General features: G+C 40.0%; 1 protein-coding gene across 1 annotated transcript in view; it reads right to left on the bottom strand.

The window, feature by feature from the left end:
* Positions 1-16,143, bottom strand: part of gabbr2 (gamma-aminobutyric acid (GABA) B receptor, 2) — a 161,307-nt gene that overhangs the window by 44,317 nt on the left and 100,847 nt on the right. The window contains exons 7-12 of the mRNA XM_054606465.1: positions 15,390-15,632; positions 10,107-10,167; positions 3,995-4,075; positions 2,980-3,130; positions 2,460-2,592; positions 1,247-1,354 (exon numbers count right to left, since the gene is read on the bottom strand). Of these exons, the coding sequence (XP_054462440.1) occupies positions 1,247-1,354; positions 2,460-2,592; positions 2,980-3,130; positions 3,995-4,075; positions 10,107-10,167; positions 15,390-15,632 (777 nt within the window). The remainder of the gene's footprint in view (positions 1-1,246; positions 1,355-2,459; positions 2,593-2,979; positions 3,131-3,994; positions 4,076-10,106; positions 10,168-15,389; positions 15,633-16,143) is intronic.

Consider the following 16,143-nt stretch of genomic DNA (forward strand, 5'->3'; position numbering starts at 1 on the left):
GGCTCCTTGTCTTGAAACCTGTAATCTGGATTTTCTTTATCTTCATATATCCTTTGCCCTCTTTTTCCAGCTTTCCTCTTTTCTTTCCACTGTGTCCAACCTACTTTCTTTGCCATTATGCGCCAGGTTGTTTGTCTTGTCCCTTGTTCTGCCCTGCATTGCCTTCCTCCGTCTGTCTCTCCACCCTCCCTTTTGCCAATCCCTCCAACCTTTCAGACTCTTTGATCCATCCCTCTTTCCTCCCTCTCTTCCTGCTCTCTCTATGGCAGGCCACCCACACTTCCTCCAGTATGCAAGAGGGTGAGAGAGAGAGAGAGTGGGAGAGAGACAAAGAGAGGGGAGAGCAAAATCTATAAATACAAAAAGGCCAAGCACAGTTACAACACTCAGTGAGCTCGGCACCACTTTATATAACTAGGCCAGTGAAACAGATTGTGTCAGATGTTTAAAAAGCCATTTGTATTTTTGAATCCCTTTTTTTCCACAGAGAAGATTCTAAAAACAGGTGCCAGGGGCTGCCAATCTTTCAGAGTATTTGTTCAAAAGCATGAGTGTGAATACAAGCACCCACACACAGTGTTGGGCATGTTAAGCTTCCTAAATAAGACTGTCAGGTTACATGTTTAGTGGAGACGTTTGAGGTTATACTAACTTTTTTCTTATCCAACAGATGGTGTGATAAAAAAAAAGGTTGAGCACCAGATTCAACCAGAAAAGATTATTATTGACCTCCAACATCTTATCATTTCATCCTTAAGACCAGTTGGCCATTTTTGCCAAATTTCAGGAAATTCCCTCATGGGGTTCCTGAGATAAGGCCTTCACAAGCATGGAGCAAACATAACGTAACAGTGAGCTTGATCTTTGACCTTTGACCACCAAAACATAATTAGTTTATCCTTGAGTCCAAGTGGACTTTTGCGTTATATATAAAGAAATTCCCTTTGGCGTTCCTAAAATATCACGCTAACGAGAATGGGTACGTGCGGATGGACGGACGGACAGACAGACAGACAACCCAAAAACATAATGCCTCTCAGCTGTCGCTGAGTGAAAGCATAACAATTTGTAAAGAAATCAAAGCACATTTGTCAAGGAGGCATACAAAGTACAAGTATTAATCTTTGAGCCATGTGTGTCGTATTTGAACAATCAAATGATTAATTGCTACTATTAATAGCACAACCTTAAATTAACTTTTAATCCCTCTCATGTATATATCATAATATATAATATTTTTCAATACCTTCTTCTTCATCTTCACATTCTTGAAGATGGCGTGCACCCTCCAGGTCTTGGCAAACATGGCGCCAAAAGCTGTTGTGTATCCAACAATGAGGATCCATGTCCGAACCTATCAGAACAGCAGGGACAAACATAATTGTGTCATGTCTTAAACTGGTGATCAAGGCTTTAAACAACATCTGATCTGACAGGTATTTGCATTTTTCTCAAGATGTTCATTTAAAATAGCATTCTGACGCCTTCTAAAAATAGGAAGCTGTCAGATTTACTTTTCTTCTCAAAGTGTGGAGCTCTGGGAGAACGTCCTGGACCACGGAAGCTGTCACACTCCTAAGAGCTTTTCATCTTAATGAGAAACAAAACGTACACCTCTTAGTGCTTTGGCACAAAGGACACTGCTGACGTGTTTGAAAAGTATAAGAATTTGAATAAAGACTAAAAATAGCAAAAGAGTTCTTCTGTATAATGTATGTGTTTGACTGCTGCATGTGTACATTTTTTGTTTTTATGTGCATATCTGTGTGTGAGCGCTTTCTGCACCACTAATACTGTAAACCCTTCACACAGTTACACCTGTCTCTTCACCTGCCATTCACTAACATATCTAGAGAGAGCAATAAAGCCAGGCAGGGACAGAGCACTGCGTAAAGAAGACAGCAAAAAACAATTACACCATTCATTCTCAAGGAGACCAGCACATATTGATTGGTGGCGAATGGATCAACCTCTGTGGTCCTTTGCTGTAGAAGCTGGTCTGAAGTGACACGCTCTGTTTTCGGCTCTGCAGCAAAGCTTCAGCCAGGTGGTGGCAGCTCGAGACGTGCCTTGCCTAACACTACGCTGGTGTGCATGTGTTTGTGTGTGTGTCTCTGTGACAGGAAGGTGGTATCTCAGTGGAAACCAGTTATCACTGTAATCAAAACTCTTTAATTAATCCAGCATCTACATAGTCACACAGTAATGCTACCTGGGGGGAGACACTTAATGTGCTCAATGCCTGTTAGAGAGCCAAAGAGAGAGATTCAATCTGTTTTAACTTATGGTCGGTCACAAAGTGCATGTAATTATTGTTTCAGCAGTATTCTCGATATTTTAGCTCATCTACAGAACTATTTTGTTTGCCAATTAGCAAGGTTTGATTGTGCGTATTGGGAGTAAACCCAAACTTCTATTCATTATTTTATGTATTAGTGAAAAGTGTTGAGGGAACTCACAGTGCAGAGGGTCTCAAACTCTTTGTCAGAGACGAAACCTCCATCCAGGCCAAACAGGAAGATAGAGGCGTAGGAGAGCATGCCTCCTAGGATGATCAGGTTGTTCATGTAGGGACTGGACATCTTGATTAGTCTGGAAGAGAACAGAAGGTTAGATTATAATATATTAAAATAGAATAATATATAATAGATCCTATTCATTAGCAATACTTCAGCATGATATTTAGGTATTGAGGAGAGTGAAATGTGAAATAATAATGTACCTGCAGACAGTTTAAGGTTAATCATCATTATCAGGCTTCATCATGCTTTTACTTCAATACCATTAAATGTCCTGTGATTCTTCTCATCTTTCAATCATCCCCTTCTTCTTTTTTCTCCTTTAACACCATACCCCTCATTTGCTTTCCCGCTGCACCATACCATTTATCTATTTCAACTTCACTAGCAAGCTTTCATCTGACCCCTCCCTCCATCCTCCTACTCTCAAAGCTGTGCTTCAACAATGATGAGTGCTGACCTGTGGTTGCGGTTCTTGATATTGAAAAACAGGAAGGCCCCTGCCATGAGCATGCCCAGTATAGTGATGGTGGACAGGATGCTGTAGAGGGGTACGTTGATGTGGCGTCGCTGCAGACGCACAAAGGTACGATCCTTTGGAGGCTCTACACCTATGAAGAAAATGAAAAAAGATTTTGTTAAAGGGTGAAAAAATAGAAAACACTGGATCTCTGTATACTTTTTTACTTTCTCCAGTGAGGTTTCTCGCTTTACCTTGACAATTTCAGACCTGCCTCCTTCAAACCTTTTTTCGTTCAACCACAAAATAGTGACACTGCAGCAGACATCCAGTGATTTGAAACCAATTTCCTGGTCCTCAGTTACCCCTAGTTGAGTGGATGTATCTCAATGCGCCACAGTCAAGTTATTGTGGTTAGACACTGCACTTTCTTCACTTTCTTATCTTTTGCTCTATTTTTCTCCCACCAGAATGCCAATCGATTGCACTGGTATCATCTTACACATCTCCACTTACTGTGGTCAGGGATGTGGAATCAAGCGTCTAAGATGGTACTGTCCTAGAGTTTCTTTATGTGGGGCAAGGCCGACAAGATGGAGAAAGAGTGGGAGGTTGCTGAAGGGGGGAATAGCCAGGGGGATTGAACAAATTATTAAGTATGCCAACAAAGGCCAACGAGGGAGGAGTGAAAAATGGACGGGTAAATTATTTAGCTGACGGAGGACAGTTTAGAGTGGTAAAGGAGAGTAGCGGGTCCCTATACGGATTGGTGGCGGTCTCTGAGTATGTCTCTTTGTGTGTATGTGTTATGGAGAGAGTTTAGGTTCAAGTGAGCAAGTGAACGACAGAGGAAAGTGCTGGGCAGGTAAGTGATTGGCTTTTAACATATATATAAACACATCTGATGCATCAGGGCACCTTTTTCTTCTTCAGTGAGTTTTATGTCCCTGAGACAACGCTCGCAAAGTCACACACAAAAGCACTCACAAACATCCATATCTAGTGCTCTTCATACCTTGGAACCTTATGGAGTTGTTGATGAGGTCCAGGACATCAGCAATTGCGTTGTATTCTCCCACCTTCACCTCCCGGCCCTCTGTTAAAAAGCACACATACATAGGAAGACATTGTAATTAATATTTGTACTTAAACTGTACCAACTGGACACTGAGACGCAAACACCCTTTTTCTTTCACCGTCTGGACTGGTGTTACAGTTTTAAAGCAAATAATTTGATCTGCATCAAGAATTAGTTTTAAAAAACAATAATAGTCAACATCCATGTTAGCGTCTCTGTAAGACAAAGCGCTGCTTTGTACTTAATGCTAACATTATTATTATTATTGGCTTAATGGTTACACCAGTTTGGGAGTTTTCTTTCTTGGTTTTCGAGTCAGTCAGGACAAATATCTCAGGTGGCAGCCTGAAGGGTTTATAAAATGTTGCCCCAGTGATCCTTATTTGGTGAAAATGTAACAGAGGCTACTTTGAGTGAACAAGTACATTTAATTTAAACACCAACTGGACACAGAGAAGAATGATCCAGCTTCAAATCCCAGTGAGATCGTCCTAAATCCATTGGTAATATAACAAAATATCCCTAACATAGAATTTTAAGGAACTAAGTTAGATTTTCTTTTAAGATTCTCAATTAGTAGATTTTAGATAAAGCTTTATATGGACAGTAAAATGTTCTTCCTGTTTTGTTTTCAGTTTTGATTATCCATTTATTACACCTTAAGGAAACCTAAAGTGCATCAGGGTAGGAAATCATAGAAACAAGCTCACAGATAAAAAACATAAAACAAACAAGCAAGAGCAGACTTCAATGGTAAGAATCTCCAACTTATGTGGAAGGAAATAATAAAGAAATGCAACTGTATCTGTCATCAACTCTGTCTTTATATTTCACTATACATTGAGTTAAGTATCTCCTAGATACAGTAAAGTGACTGTATTCCACTGTACATCCCAGACTGCAAACACTACTATCTCTGTTGTATTCTGGTCAAACGCAGCTATTTCAGGATTTAGTGTTCTTTTCCTTTAGACACAATGATGAGTCCCTCAGGTTTAATATTGAAGGAAGCATGAACTTGTCAGACAAGCCTTGGCCTTCACTCGTCTTCCCTCATAAAGATAACTCGCTTAAGAGTGTGCACTAGGGAGGAGGGGATGAGTAAAGGGGACAAATTATTCTGATTCTTTTTCTGTACGCACTACAAACAACCTGCAATTTCTGCTGGTGTGCATGCACAAATCTGCTCCCTGTAATCACTGTTATAGGCCCATTGAACTCCTCAGCAGCATTGTCCTTGACAAGGAAAATGACAGATCACATCAGCTTATGCAGCATCACAGGGCACCGCGTTCCCCTCTCCTCTCTGTGAATCAATTCATCTGATCTCCAGTTCTGGCATCAAAGCATCAGCGAATGTTGAAAATATTAGACAGGCTGTGTGTGACAATTTCCGACGAGTAAATTCCATGTGCTGTATACACAATTAGGACTTGTATATCTCAAACTTCTCAGTGCTTAGCGAGGATCAATAAGCATGTTTGCCTTGACCACGTCCTTTGTTAGGATCTAAACCGTAGAAGGGATTGTGTATCAGCACTCTTCCTTTGAGATGCTTCAATACTATCCCAGCACTCTATCCCCACAGGGAATATTCATGGCTGCAGCGGGCTTTAAATACTCAACCTGTCCCTCAGCCTGTGCAAAGACATTTCACACCTTTTTGTTGGATTAGTCACTTTAAATAACTGTAAAAATCAGTGAAATTTGAGAATACTTTTAATTTCCAAACATGATTTACTCATGACAAAAGATTTTAAGAGTAAGGCTGGTGATATTGTATTTTTTTCTTTTGCCGTCAACAAATCTCAAAAAAAAAAGAACAAAACTGTGTATCTATCGCACTAATAAGTATGTCTGCGTATCCAACCCTGATGCTACTTATCCCTCTGTGAAATAAACTACATTGCTGTTGAAAAACTGTAAAAAAAAAAAACAACTATGATATTGACTAGGTTCCTTCCTTCATTACGATTAACATGGTCACTTTGTTATATTTTAAACCAATCCCACATGTAAATACTTAATAGCCAAATGTGCACTTTCAAATGCTCCCCAATTGATATACTATATATTCCTGTATTAATAAAGTTTGTTAAAATGTACAACGCCTGACTCTTTTAAGAAACTTCTTTTTACAAATTGAAGTCACCACAGGACAGGAAAATATTATCTGAAGCATTTTTTCCATTCCATCTTTTTAGGGGATTGATTGACAATAAAGAAAAAACAGCACTTCCAGTATTTAAATTCCTTAATAGCAAGATATATATCCATATATATAGTTAAAGTTGGTTTTTTTTCACTGATGCAGCTGCTACTCGACCACAGATAACTTGTCCTCTTTGGAGCAGAGACTCATGCTGGTATGAAAACTCAAATATCAAAGTGGAGATTGCCGGAACTCATTCACAGTATAACTCTTTTATAATGCCGAAATCCAGAAATCTTTTATCAACACATTCTCACCCGTCTTTGTAGAAGTGTTTGTAAATGTGATTCAATTAATTTAGAGTTCTTTTATATTCGGCTCACATTAGTTTGTCTTTGATCAAGTTCATGATTTTATTTTGTTTCATGTCAGATCTGTGAAGTTCTAACATGAATAAAAAGGCTGATTCATTTAAAAACATTGGAAATACAGTTCAATGATATTCTTGTGAGCCATTTAAATTGAAAGGCTGTGAGAAGACTATTGCCCGGAGGTAACTGTCAGCAGCGAGGGTGTTGCTAGGTCAAATTTACTGTAGAATATGATAGAAAAGCAGGAAATGTATTCTAACTTGAGGGGTGTTGTAGAAAGTAAATCCTATCATTTATCTCTAAGATCCAAAACATCTTAACCTTTTGCCCACACATATCAAAAGCTCACCTTATATGCATCATTGAACCTCTCCCTTTCTGACGCAATGACAAACGCCATGTTTCCTTATCTACCCGTGCATTGATTTAAAATCTGTACTCAGAGGGACTACGACTGCGTTCAAGCCCTCTGGTAGTGAGCTATCTCTTATCCCCATGAGAGACAGTGGGAATAAGAGCCATAGAGGCCCCTGACTAAGAACGCCTGACAGGGTGAAATGGAGGATCAGAGTATCAGAACAGATGATAGGGTCATGTTGAGGATCATTGCCTTTTGAAATATTCAAGCTGGGGCTGTCCCTCCTCTCCTCTCCAACCAGCTCAGGCTCTTGGTGTGTCAAAAGGGTGACAAATTCTAGACCCTTGACAAGTGAGGAAGAGGTGATGGAGTGAAGGTTAAGGAGGGATGGAGGAGGTGTAATAAAGCTATAAGACGATGGTGAGAGATAGATGTAGCATAGGGGAGGATTTGGTTGAGGGGAGTGTGCGTTGGAGACATAGTGAATAGCTATTTTAGGGAGCAGAGAAGGGAAAGATAAGTGTGTCACAAATCAATAGAGATGTGTGGCTGTGATTCAGGCAAAGGCTGGAGAAACTCTAAAAAAATCAAGCCCTAACTGATGACATTTACTTTTCTTCTTTATCCAAAGCTGCCAAACCCTTGAGCTAGATGCCCCATCACCTCCCAGGCCAATAGGTTAACCTCTCACCACTCACGCACACACACACACACACACACACACACACACACACACACACACACACACACACACACACACACACACACACACACACACACACACACACACACACACACACACACACACACACAAGTTTTTGCTCATGGAGGTTCTCAGCTGAGTGATATGACCCAGAAGTACTGAGTGGCAGCCATGATAACAGCTGGTCAAATTCACTTCCATGCTTCTTTTTTTATCTCCTTTAGCATAGGGTACACTGGACCATCCTTTATGAAAGGAGAGGAGATAATGGTGTCCCACAATCCCATGCATCAGCAACATTTACAGTAAAGAGACGCCACATACGGTCGTCAATAACATCCGCCTTCACAGTTTAAATGTACACAATGTTGAATTGAAAACATAATACTTAGGAAGTATAAATTCTGTTCTTGGACTTACTTGGATTTACATAGGACGTATTTTTTTGGGACTATTCTACCACAGAAATCCTATGTCAGTAGGACCCTAATGTAATTAAGATTGGGTGCGCCTTGATCAGAGTCAAACAAATCAGAGACTTGCATTCGCTTAACCTCATATACGTAAGCCCACACGATATCTAAAACACCACTTCCCTAATAAGGATCTAAAACACATAAACTAGGAGACCGGGCTACAAATAGATTCTCAATTGATAAAAAATACATATATCAGATCACACATCCATAGACCTTTCAAAAACATCCTATTAAATCAGCAACAGCAGCAAATAGTCTGTATGAAGCGATATGAATAAATGATTAATGAAATTATTAAATTATAAGTAAAGCTTGACATACGTCTCAACAGTGTTGAGTTCAGTGACCCAGAAAGCTTCTCTACGTAGCAATATGTTGATAATATCTCCATGACTAAGGCAGGGTGTAATACTTTGCATCCCCAAAGTTTAGGAGTCACAAGAGCCATGAATACATTGAATACAGTGACGTTAGATTGCATAGTCCAGATTTTTGATGTGGAAAGCAATCTTGTGCTCAGCTATTTTTTTTGTTTACGAGGGCGTTTAGTTTGACCAACATAGACTTGCCTGCATGAACATTTCAGGATATGTATAACATGTATAGGATAACAATTGATGAAGGATTTGATAATTATCATTATTATTATTATCTTTATTGATATTATTGATTTCACTATACAATGACACATGTCCATACAACTTTACAAAGTCTTACTTTCATACTAAAGATGTATTTGCTGTATACATTTCGTCTTAATTGAACATAACATATTTAAATTACTATGAACCATATGTTGTCTACAATTTTTTTGTCAAACCCAAAGAGCCTGTGTAACAGCATTAGCCCACTGTATATACACGGTCAGTCACCAACAGAGGCATGCACACCAGCATGTGCAGCTCTCTATCTCACACACACACACACACACACACACACACACACACACACACACACACACACACACACACACACACACACACACACACACACACGTGATGTATGCAGCCAGAGGGATCAAGCCCCTCTGCACTGGGAAAGATAAGATGGTTAGGCAGAGAGGACTGAACAGCCTCATGCAGTGAGCTACATAAGGTCTGGGGAGCCTGGGAGCTGGGAATCCCCTGCATCAAGATGCAATCTCTGGGTTATTCTCCCACTCAGCAGGCCCTGCTGGCTCAAAAACAACCTCAGGATGATGCTATGAGGAAAGAGAGTATATTTTTATGTACAAACCTTGACAGTCCAGACATACATCCTGTCACCACGGAGGAGATCAAGCACAGTAAAGCACCATGGGCCTTATGCTTTCAAGTTTTAGATTCACCTAACCTGCCCCAACACAGTCGCAGAGAGGAGGGCAACTCCTTACAGAAATACTTTTTAGGGGATTTTACTCACAAAAGCAAAAGTCTAAAACATTTCATTTTTTTCTGACTGACAACCCTTGCAGTCATGCGAATAATGACTAACCTCTCTAGGAAAACAACTAATGAGATAAATGTGAGTACAAAGCTTCTGACTTCAAAACTGTGAAATCCTTCTGCCTCCTTTTCCTGTGTATACTGTATGACTCTGCTGCAAGCTTTTCCTAAGCCGTATTGGTCAGGATCCATTATCGGCACTGGGTATATCAACCGTGGCAGCCTTCTGGCTTGAGAAAAAATGTAAGTGGCTTTCCAAAAACTCTGGTAATCCTGCAACATTTCTGAGACAACTGCAGGTTTTATTGAACACAGATGTGCAGTAGCTGGATTTCAAACAAATTGTAGAACTAATTCTAACTCAAACTCAGTGGAGTCACAAGAGCAAGTGTGGATGGCTGGAGGGGGGAAAAAAGCTTTTTATGCTTTGAAACAATGTGTTTCATTCAACATAGATTGGTGAAGGTAAAGGTTTATTATACATAAATTACTTTGCAAAACCATAACAGAAAATCAAGACCGGTTAATCTGAGTAGTAGAGTATTATAATAGACCCACATACCTTGAAACTGGTTAAATTTTATTGTGCCCATCCTCTCTCCGTTCCGAAACATGACTTGGCCCTGAAAAGAAGGAAAAACAAAACACATAACACATTAAACATTGTAAACACATATGAGGGCTCATCTTTAAAGTTAAAAAACATTTTATTCTGCTGAAGAAGATGCAGCATAAGCAGTTAAGTGAATTTCAGTAGGTATGCACAGTGATGTCATGATTCTAGAGCCTGAGCAGACAAAGGGCAGAGTCTTGGCTCTTGCACACACTGCATCTCATTTGATTTGAAGTGGCCAAAGTTGATTTAAAATTATCTTTGGGCAACTTAATTTGCATATATCTTTTGAATAACGTCAGGTCAGCAAGGCTGCCTGATTTCACAAATATGAGCTCAGAAAGCATTTAAAAGACAATCGTGTGTCCCACATTTTAATTCAGAAAAGTGTGTAGTGGACAGGGAATGTAGTGAACATTTTATTTTAACTTTTTTTATTCAATATTCATTCTTCCCCAAAAAGATGTTTGCCGGTCAAACAACAACCCTAAAGAAAAAACAATTGGACGTCTTTGATTTAAACTCCACAGGAAGACAACAGCAATTTCAAGCCAGGCAGCGTCTGCCAAACGCAGACAAGGTAGACAAAAGCAATTCAACTGTGTGGTAATATCGTAAGACATATTCAAATCAATTTGGCTTCTGTCACCTTATCTCTCCCATGTATTCACAGTCTTCCTCTCTCTTGTTCTATTTTCTCCTTCCCCCTGTCTCTTTATCTCTCTCTCCCTCTTCATCTACGAAGACCGTTCAATTAATTCAGCCCACCATCTGCTAACAGAGCTCCATAATTACACATTTAACTAGGTTCACATATTACTGGCTGGCTAACAAAACAGGTGATGGTGGAGAGTGGGACAGACGGATAGATAGACAGAGGGATAGACAGATATACAGACAGACAGACAGACAGACAGACAGACAGACAGACAGACAGACAGACAGACAGATAGATAGATAGATAGATAGATAGATAGATAGATAGATAGATAGATAGATAGATAGATAGATAGATAGATAGATAGATAGATAGATAGATAGATAGATAGATAGATAGATAGATAGATAGATAGATAGATAGATAGATAGATAGATAGAGCGAGCGAGAGATATATTTAGAGATGGAGCATTTGCATTAGCTGATCCAAAGACAGCTGAGGGGGGAATATGGGGGAAGGAAGCTGGAGAGCCAATTTTGCCTCAAAAAGATGGCAAGCTTTGAAGTAGCAGAGCAGGATCCCACCCCTCTGTTTGAATCCCAGTCTTTGTGTGTCATCTTTGATGTTTGTCTTAGTGTGCGTGTGCAACCATGGCAATGTGCATGCACTTAATATGTTGTAGGATTATGCTTATGTGCATGCATGTGGCCCCGTCATTAATGATGCATTGGTGTGAGCAGGACAAGCTACTTCTGAGACACAGGGGGCCTCCAGTGCTGCCTTTACCCCGGTGGTGTAAAACAGATCCTTTGCTAACAATCTCACACCCCAGTGTCAGTCTGACTTGTCAACACTAACAAGCTCTTTTCATCACACATTGCTCGTTCCTACAACATGCTATGCAATAATGCTTGTCGTGTAAGTAGGACACTGCAGTGCACCTCGGTTCAGCTCATTAGATATTACATTCAAATAACAGTGGTGTGAAAACAGGGTCAGACAATGGGGGATGAAAATAGGGGAACTTGACTTGAACCTGTGATGAGTGTTAGATCAAGGTTTCTAGAGTAGCTAGGTTCATCATCATGCTCATCATCATGGTCTCGCTGTGCATTAGCATTGCCAGTATAATTGCCCTTCACATGAGCAAAAGTGGAGCTAGCACAAACCTTACTGAAATGGCATGTAGTTACTTTAACAGCCCCCAATTTGTTCTCACAAGTGTATACACGGTTTGGAGAATATGCAAAGTATATGAAACATATACAGAGGTGCTCACTCTTACATTCTTAATTGCAAATAAATGTCTGTGCGACACAGATTAAATTAACCTCCTTTGACCAATATTCAAAGAAGCTACTGTCAAGCGCTTTTCCTACAAGGTATTATGCTCCTCTGCAGCTTAGGCAACCCTCACTGGAGTGTTTTGACCCAGACAGGTGTCTCTTGTCTGGTATTCAAAGGAGGTTCAGACCTGAGTCACAATGTTGGCTGATGGAGCAATCACTGTGTCTAGGCGTGCATATGTGTGTGTGTGAATGTGTCTTTCTGAGGTGAGACGGTGGAGGCGGCCAGGTATCACTTTGGCTGAGGAGGTGAGAATACTGTCAGTGACAGGTGTGCTGAGGTCAAATGAAATGTCAGTCTGTGGGCTGCAGGTGTGACATCCTCCGGGCTTTCTAGGTTTGAGTTGGAAACACTGTAAATGTGAATGTAAATGTGATGCACACACACATACACATATGTTATAGTAAAAAAACAGATGCACACAACCCTCCTCCCTCTGTTTCACCTCAGTGTGGCTGTTTGAGGTGACTGTCAAGCATCGGGTTGTGCTACTCACCATTACCCAGAAGGACACTGATACCAACACGATGACCACTGACCACAGGTTTTTTTTAAAACAGCCACATTAACCTATACCCACACATTTGTCATCTCCAATCATAATGTGCTGTGTCTCTTCCCATCAGCCCTCCAGGGTGAATTCTAGTGTAGATCATCCTGTGGTTCTAGCTGCTATCTGCTCTCTCTGTGGCTTGAAAGTCTCTCCCAGCTATTGTCAGCCCTTTTTTCTCTATGGCCCTGACAGCAGCAAGATCAATACTGTGGAGCCCTCCATGTTCACTCTCCTGATGCTGCTAAGAATTCAGCAGCAGGACTGAGATCAGTGCAGAATGGACATGGCTTGGTCCCATGAGACCTGCGTGTTTACACAGCAAACACACGGTGTGAAATCGTGACATCAGGAGGGACACTAGGCTCATGTGAAGGTATGATCGAGCACGCATGCACACATTTAAACCAAGGGTAAGCAGCAATTGCACTACACGTGGATTCAATTGATTGGAAACCCAGAAGGAGTCATCGCATTTCACAAGCAAAGCGAGCGAGTTGTGTAATAGCCACTTTTGAAATCTGAATACGAAAATAGCATAAAAGATGTATGCAGTGTGGAAGGGGAATTGCCTTTTTATGTCTTTGTTCGTCATGCGTGGGTGGATGTTTCTATGTACTAAGTGTGTGCTACACACAGGAAACACTTTTTATCTCATTTCATGTAATCTCTTAAAAGAACAGCTAAAATGGTGAACAGATCTCAAATCGTTGAATACAAAGATGCGTTTAATTATTTTGCAATGCCGCTATCTTTAAACCACGTATTGTTTACCACATAAACAAGGTTCTTGTTCACATTGTTTTTATACCAATCAGGATTGTGGTTGTCAAAAACACAAAGAGAATCTAGCTGGTAAAATAATGTTTTTTTTCTTAAGTACCTCAGCAAAACAAGAGCATCCAGATTTACTGTCATTTTACTACCTTGTCCATTTCCCATTACTTTTTGTTGTGTAAAACTAAACTCTCAAAATCAATTCTTTATTTATTCATCATCTCTTCAGTGTTACATTGTGACAGCAAGCTCCCCACTCATTCATAAAGTGGGACATCAGTGGTGACATCCACAGGTCAAAAGTAACTAAGAATATTTACTTAAGTACTACACATAAGTGCAATGTAAAGTAAGGAAGAAATACTTCAATTTAATTTTACAATGCTTTGTTCTTTTATCCGCTACGATCAGAAAGAACACTCACTTTCTTATTTAAAATCTGAATGCAGGGCTTTTACTTGTAATGAAGTATTTATACACTGTGGTATCATTTGTAAATTTACTCAAGTAAAGGACTTCTTCCACCACTGATGGCAACATGTAGAGAAGCAATATGAGTCAATACTAATATTAAGGACGGAGAAAATAAGATTGCTAGTCCATCCAAACAAACTAACAGGACTTCATAATCTTTTTGTGGGACACAAGTAAAACGTAGATGAAATGCACCATGGCCTTACATCCCTGAGTCTCTGAGGAAAGACTCAACGTCAGCCTGGTCCTGAACAGCTGCCCTGAGTGGGTCTATGCTGACAAAGGTGAGAGTAGAGGGGCGAGGAATGATGACCCGGAGGATTTGGTAGAACGTTTTAACACACATACACCTGTAGGGACGTAAGCCAAAAATGACTTCACAATAACACAAATCTTGAGTCTCTCAAGGCTATTTTCTATTTATTTTCTTCTCTCTTGTTCTGTCTGTATTTCTATCATATAATCTATATCCATTTCTCTCTTATGTTCTACCCTGACTTCAGTCACTCACTCTTCTGTATTTAGTAATTGTTTATTAGCTCTAATATTCCAGTATAGCCAATCTGTCTCCCTTTTCTCCTCAATTGCATTTGTTTGGCCATTTATTTGAAAACACAGATATGAATATAATATTAGTAATGTTTAGTCTTTCTATAAGGCCCTGCATGCCTACTGGTATCCTCAAATAATGTGGTGTCCTTTACAGAAGAACAGGAGATATCCTCTAACAGCTCAATAGCCAGCGAGAGTGAGCACGTGCACAGGCGCGCACACACACACGCACACACAGCTTGTAGATAGCATAGCCACCAGGATCAATCTTGAATGCATTGGAGTGAGTCGGCAGCATCAAAATGACACCACTTTAGGCGTCATCCAGAGACAAGGATGGCTAAGTAACCTTCTCCGCAAACAAGCTTCCAGCCCTACAGAGCAGTAATTAATGCCTCTATGTGTTTCCTGATTTTGCAATCTCCATACTGTACAAACATATAACATACATAGTTTATATTCATAGAAACAGATGGACATTTTGTTTTTCCCCAAAAGATGCTTCTTCATCAGTGGTAACGGTTGTTATGGTGTTTTGATTGTGTGGCTTTAAACCATGTTTCTATTTTGTATGTACTGAATGTCTGAGTGTCTTTCTTCCTGTCCTTCACTGTACTCTATATGCCTCATCAATATTAACAAAAAACTTTTTCTGGCACACAATGTAAATGTAAATGTATTGTATATGAGTGTCTGGGTAGTATCCTTGTGTTTGCACATGTCAAGTGTAGACAATCGGTGCTTTGATCGCTCGGTTAACATTATGAAAGTGAATGAAGTAAGATAGACACATTTTAACTACCAACATGTGAGACTGTGACATATTTTAATATAATAATACAATGTCCACATGCAATTTGCTGCTTAACTTACCGTAACACCAAAGAAGTTGGTCTCATTCATGACGTCCAGCACCATTTTCCCCACTTCGCGGTCATCCACAGTAAAGTTATGGTAGGTGTTCTGTCGTTGTTTTACCCGGAGCAGTTCCATCACTCGAGTCAAGGTTTTAGCAATGACCCAGATCCCATCGTAGGCAAAGCCGTGAAACTTGCTGGCCTCCACACCTTTCTGCTGCAGCTCTCGGCTGTACTCCCTCTCGTACTCCTTAGGGGTCTGACAGAGAGGATAAAGAGAGATAAAAACAAGGAAATGTTCATCTCCTAACATTTGGAAATATGTTGTTTTTCCTTATACAATGGCATTAATGTCGGATCCCTTAAATTGACTATTATTGGTGTAATTTTGTTGATTTTCCATACAATTTGAGATGCAAAGTCAGAGTTTCCACTCTTTTATAGAGATCCAGGATTGTAATGTAATCTAGGTGGTATGACAGATAGGGACCACGCCATACACTAATATGTTCCTCTCTTTAGAAGTCTGATTTAAAAGATGTGCAATCAATAGCTATGACTAGTCTAAGAAGCAGTCTCTTCCAAGAATTGGAATATAATGCAACCACACCTGAAAATGTATTGTGCTTTGCTGCTATGCTGTTGTAGCATCAATGCTACTTTACTGGATAATGCAGTATGAAAATAAATCCCATGATTGATCTCTGGTTTAAAAACATGCTTTTAAAGTGTCTTTTTCTGAAGATGGTACGCTTGTGTCTTCACATATT

Source organism: Anoplopoma fimbria, chromosome 10 (genome assembly GCF_027596085.1).
Source record: "Anoplopoma fimbria isolate UVic2021 breed Golden Eagle Sablefish chromosome 10, Afim_UVic_2022, whole genome shotgun sequence".
Lineage (NCBI taxonomy): Eukaryota > Metazoa > Chordata > Actinopteri > Perciformes > Anoplopomatidae > Anoplopoma > Anoplopoma fimbria.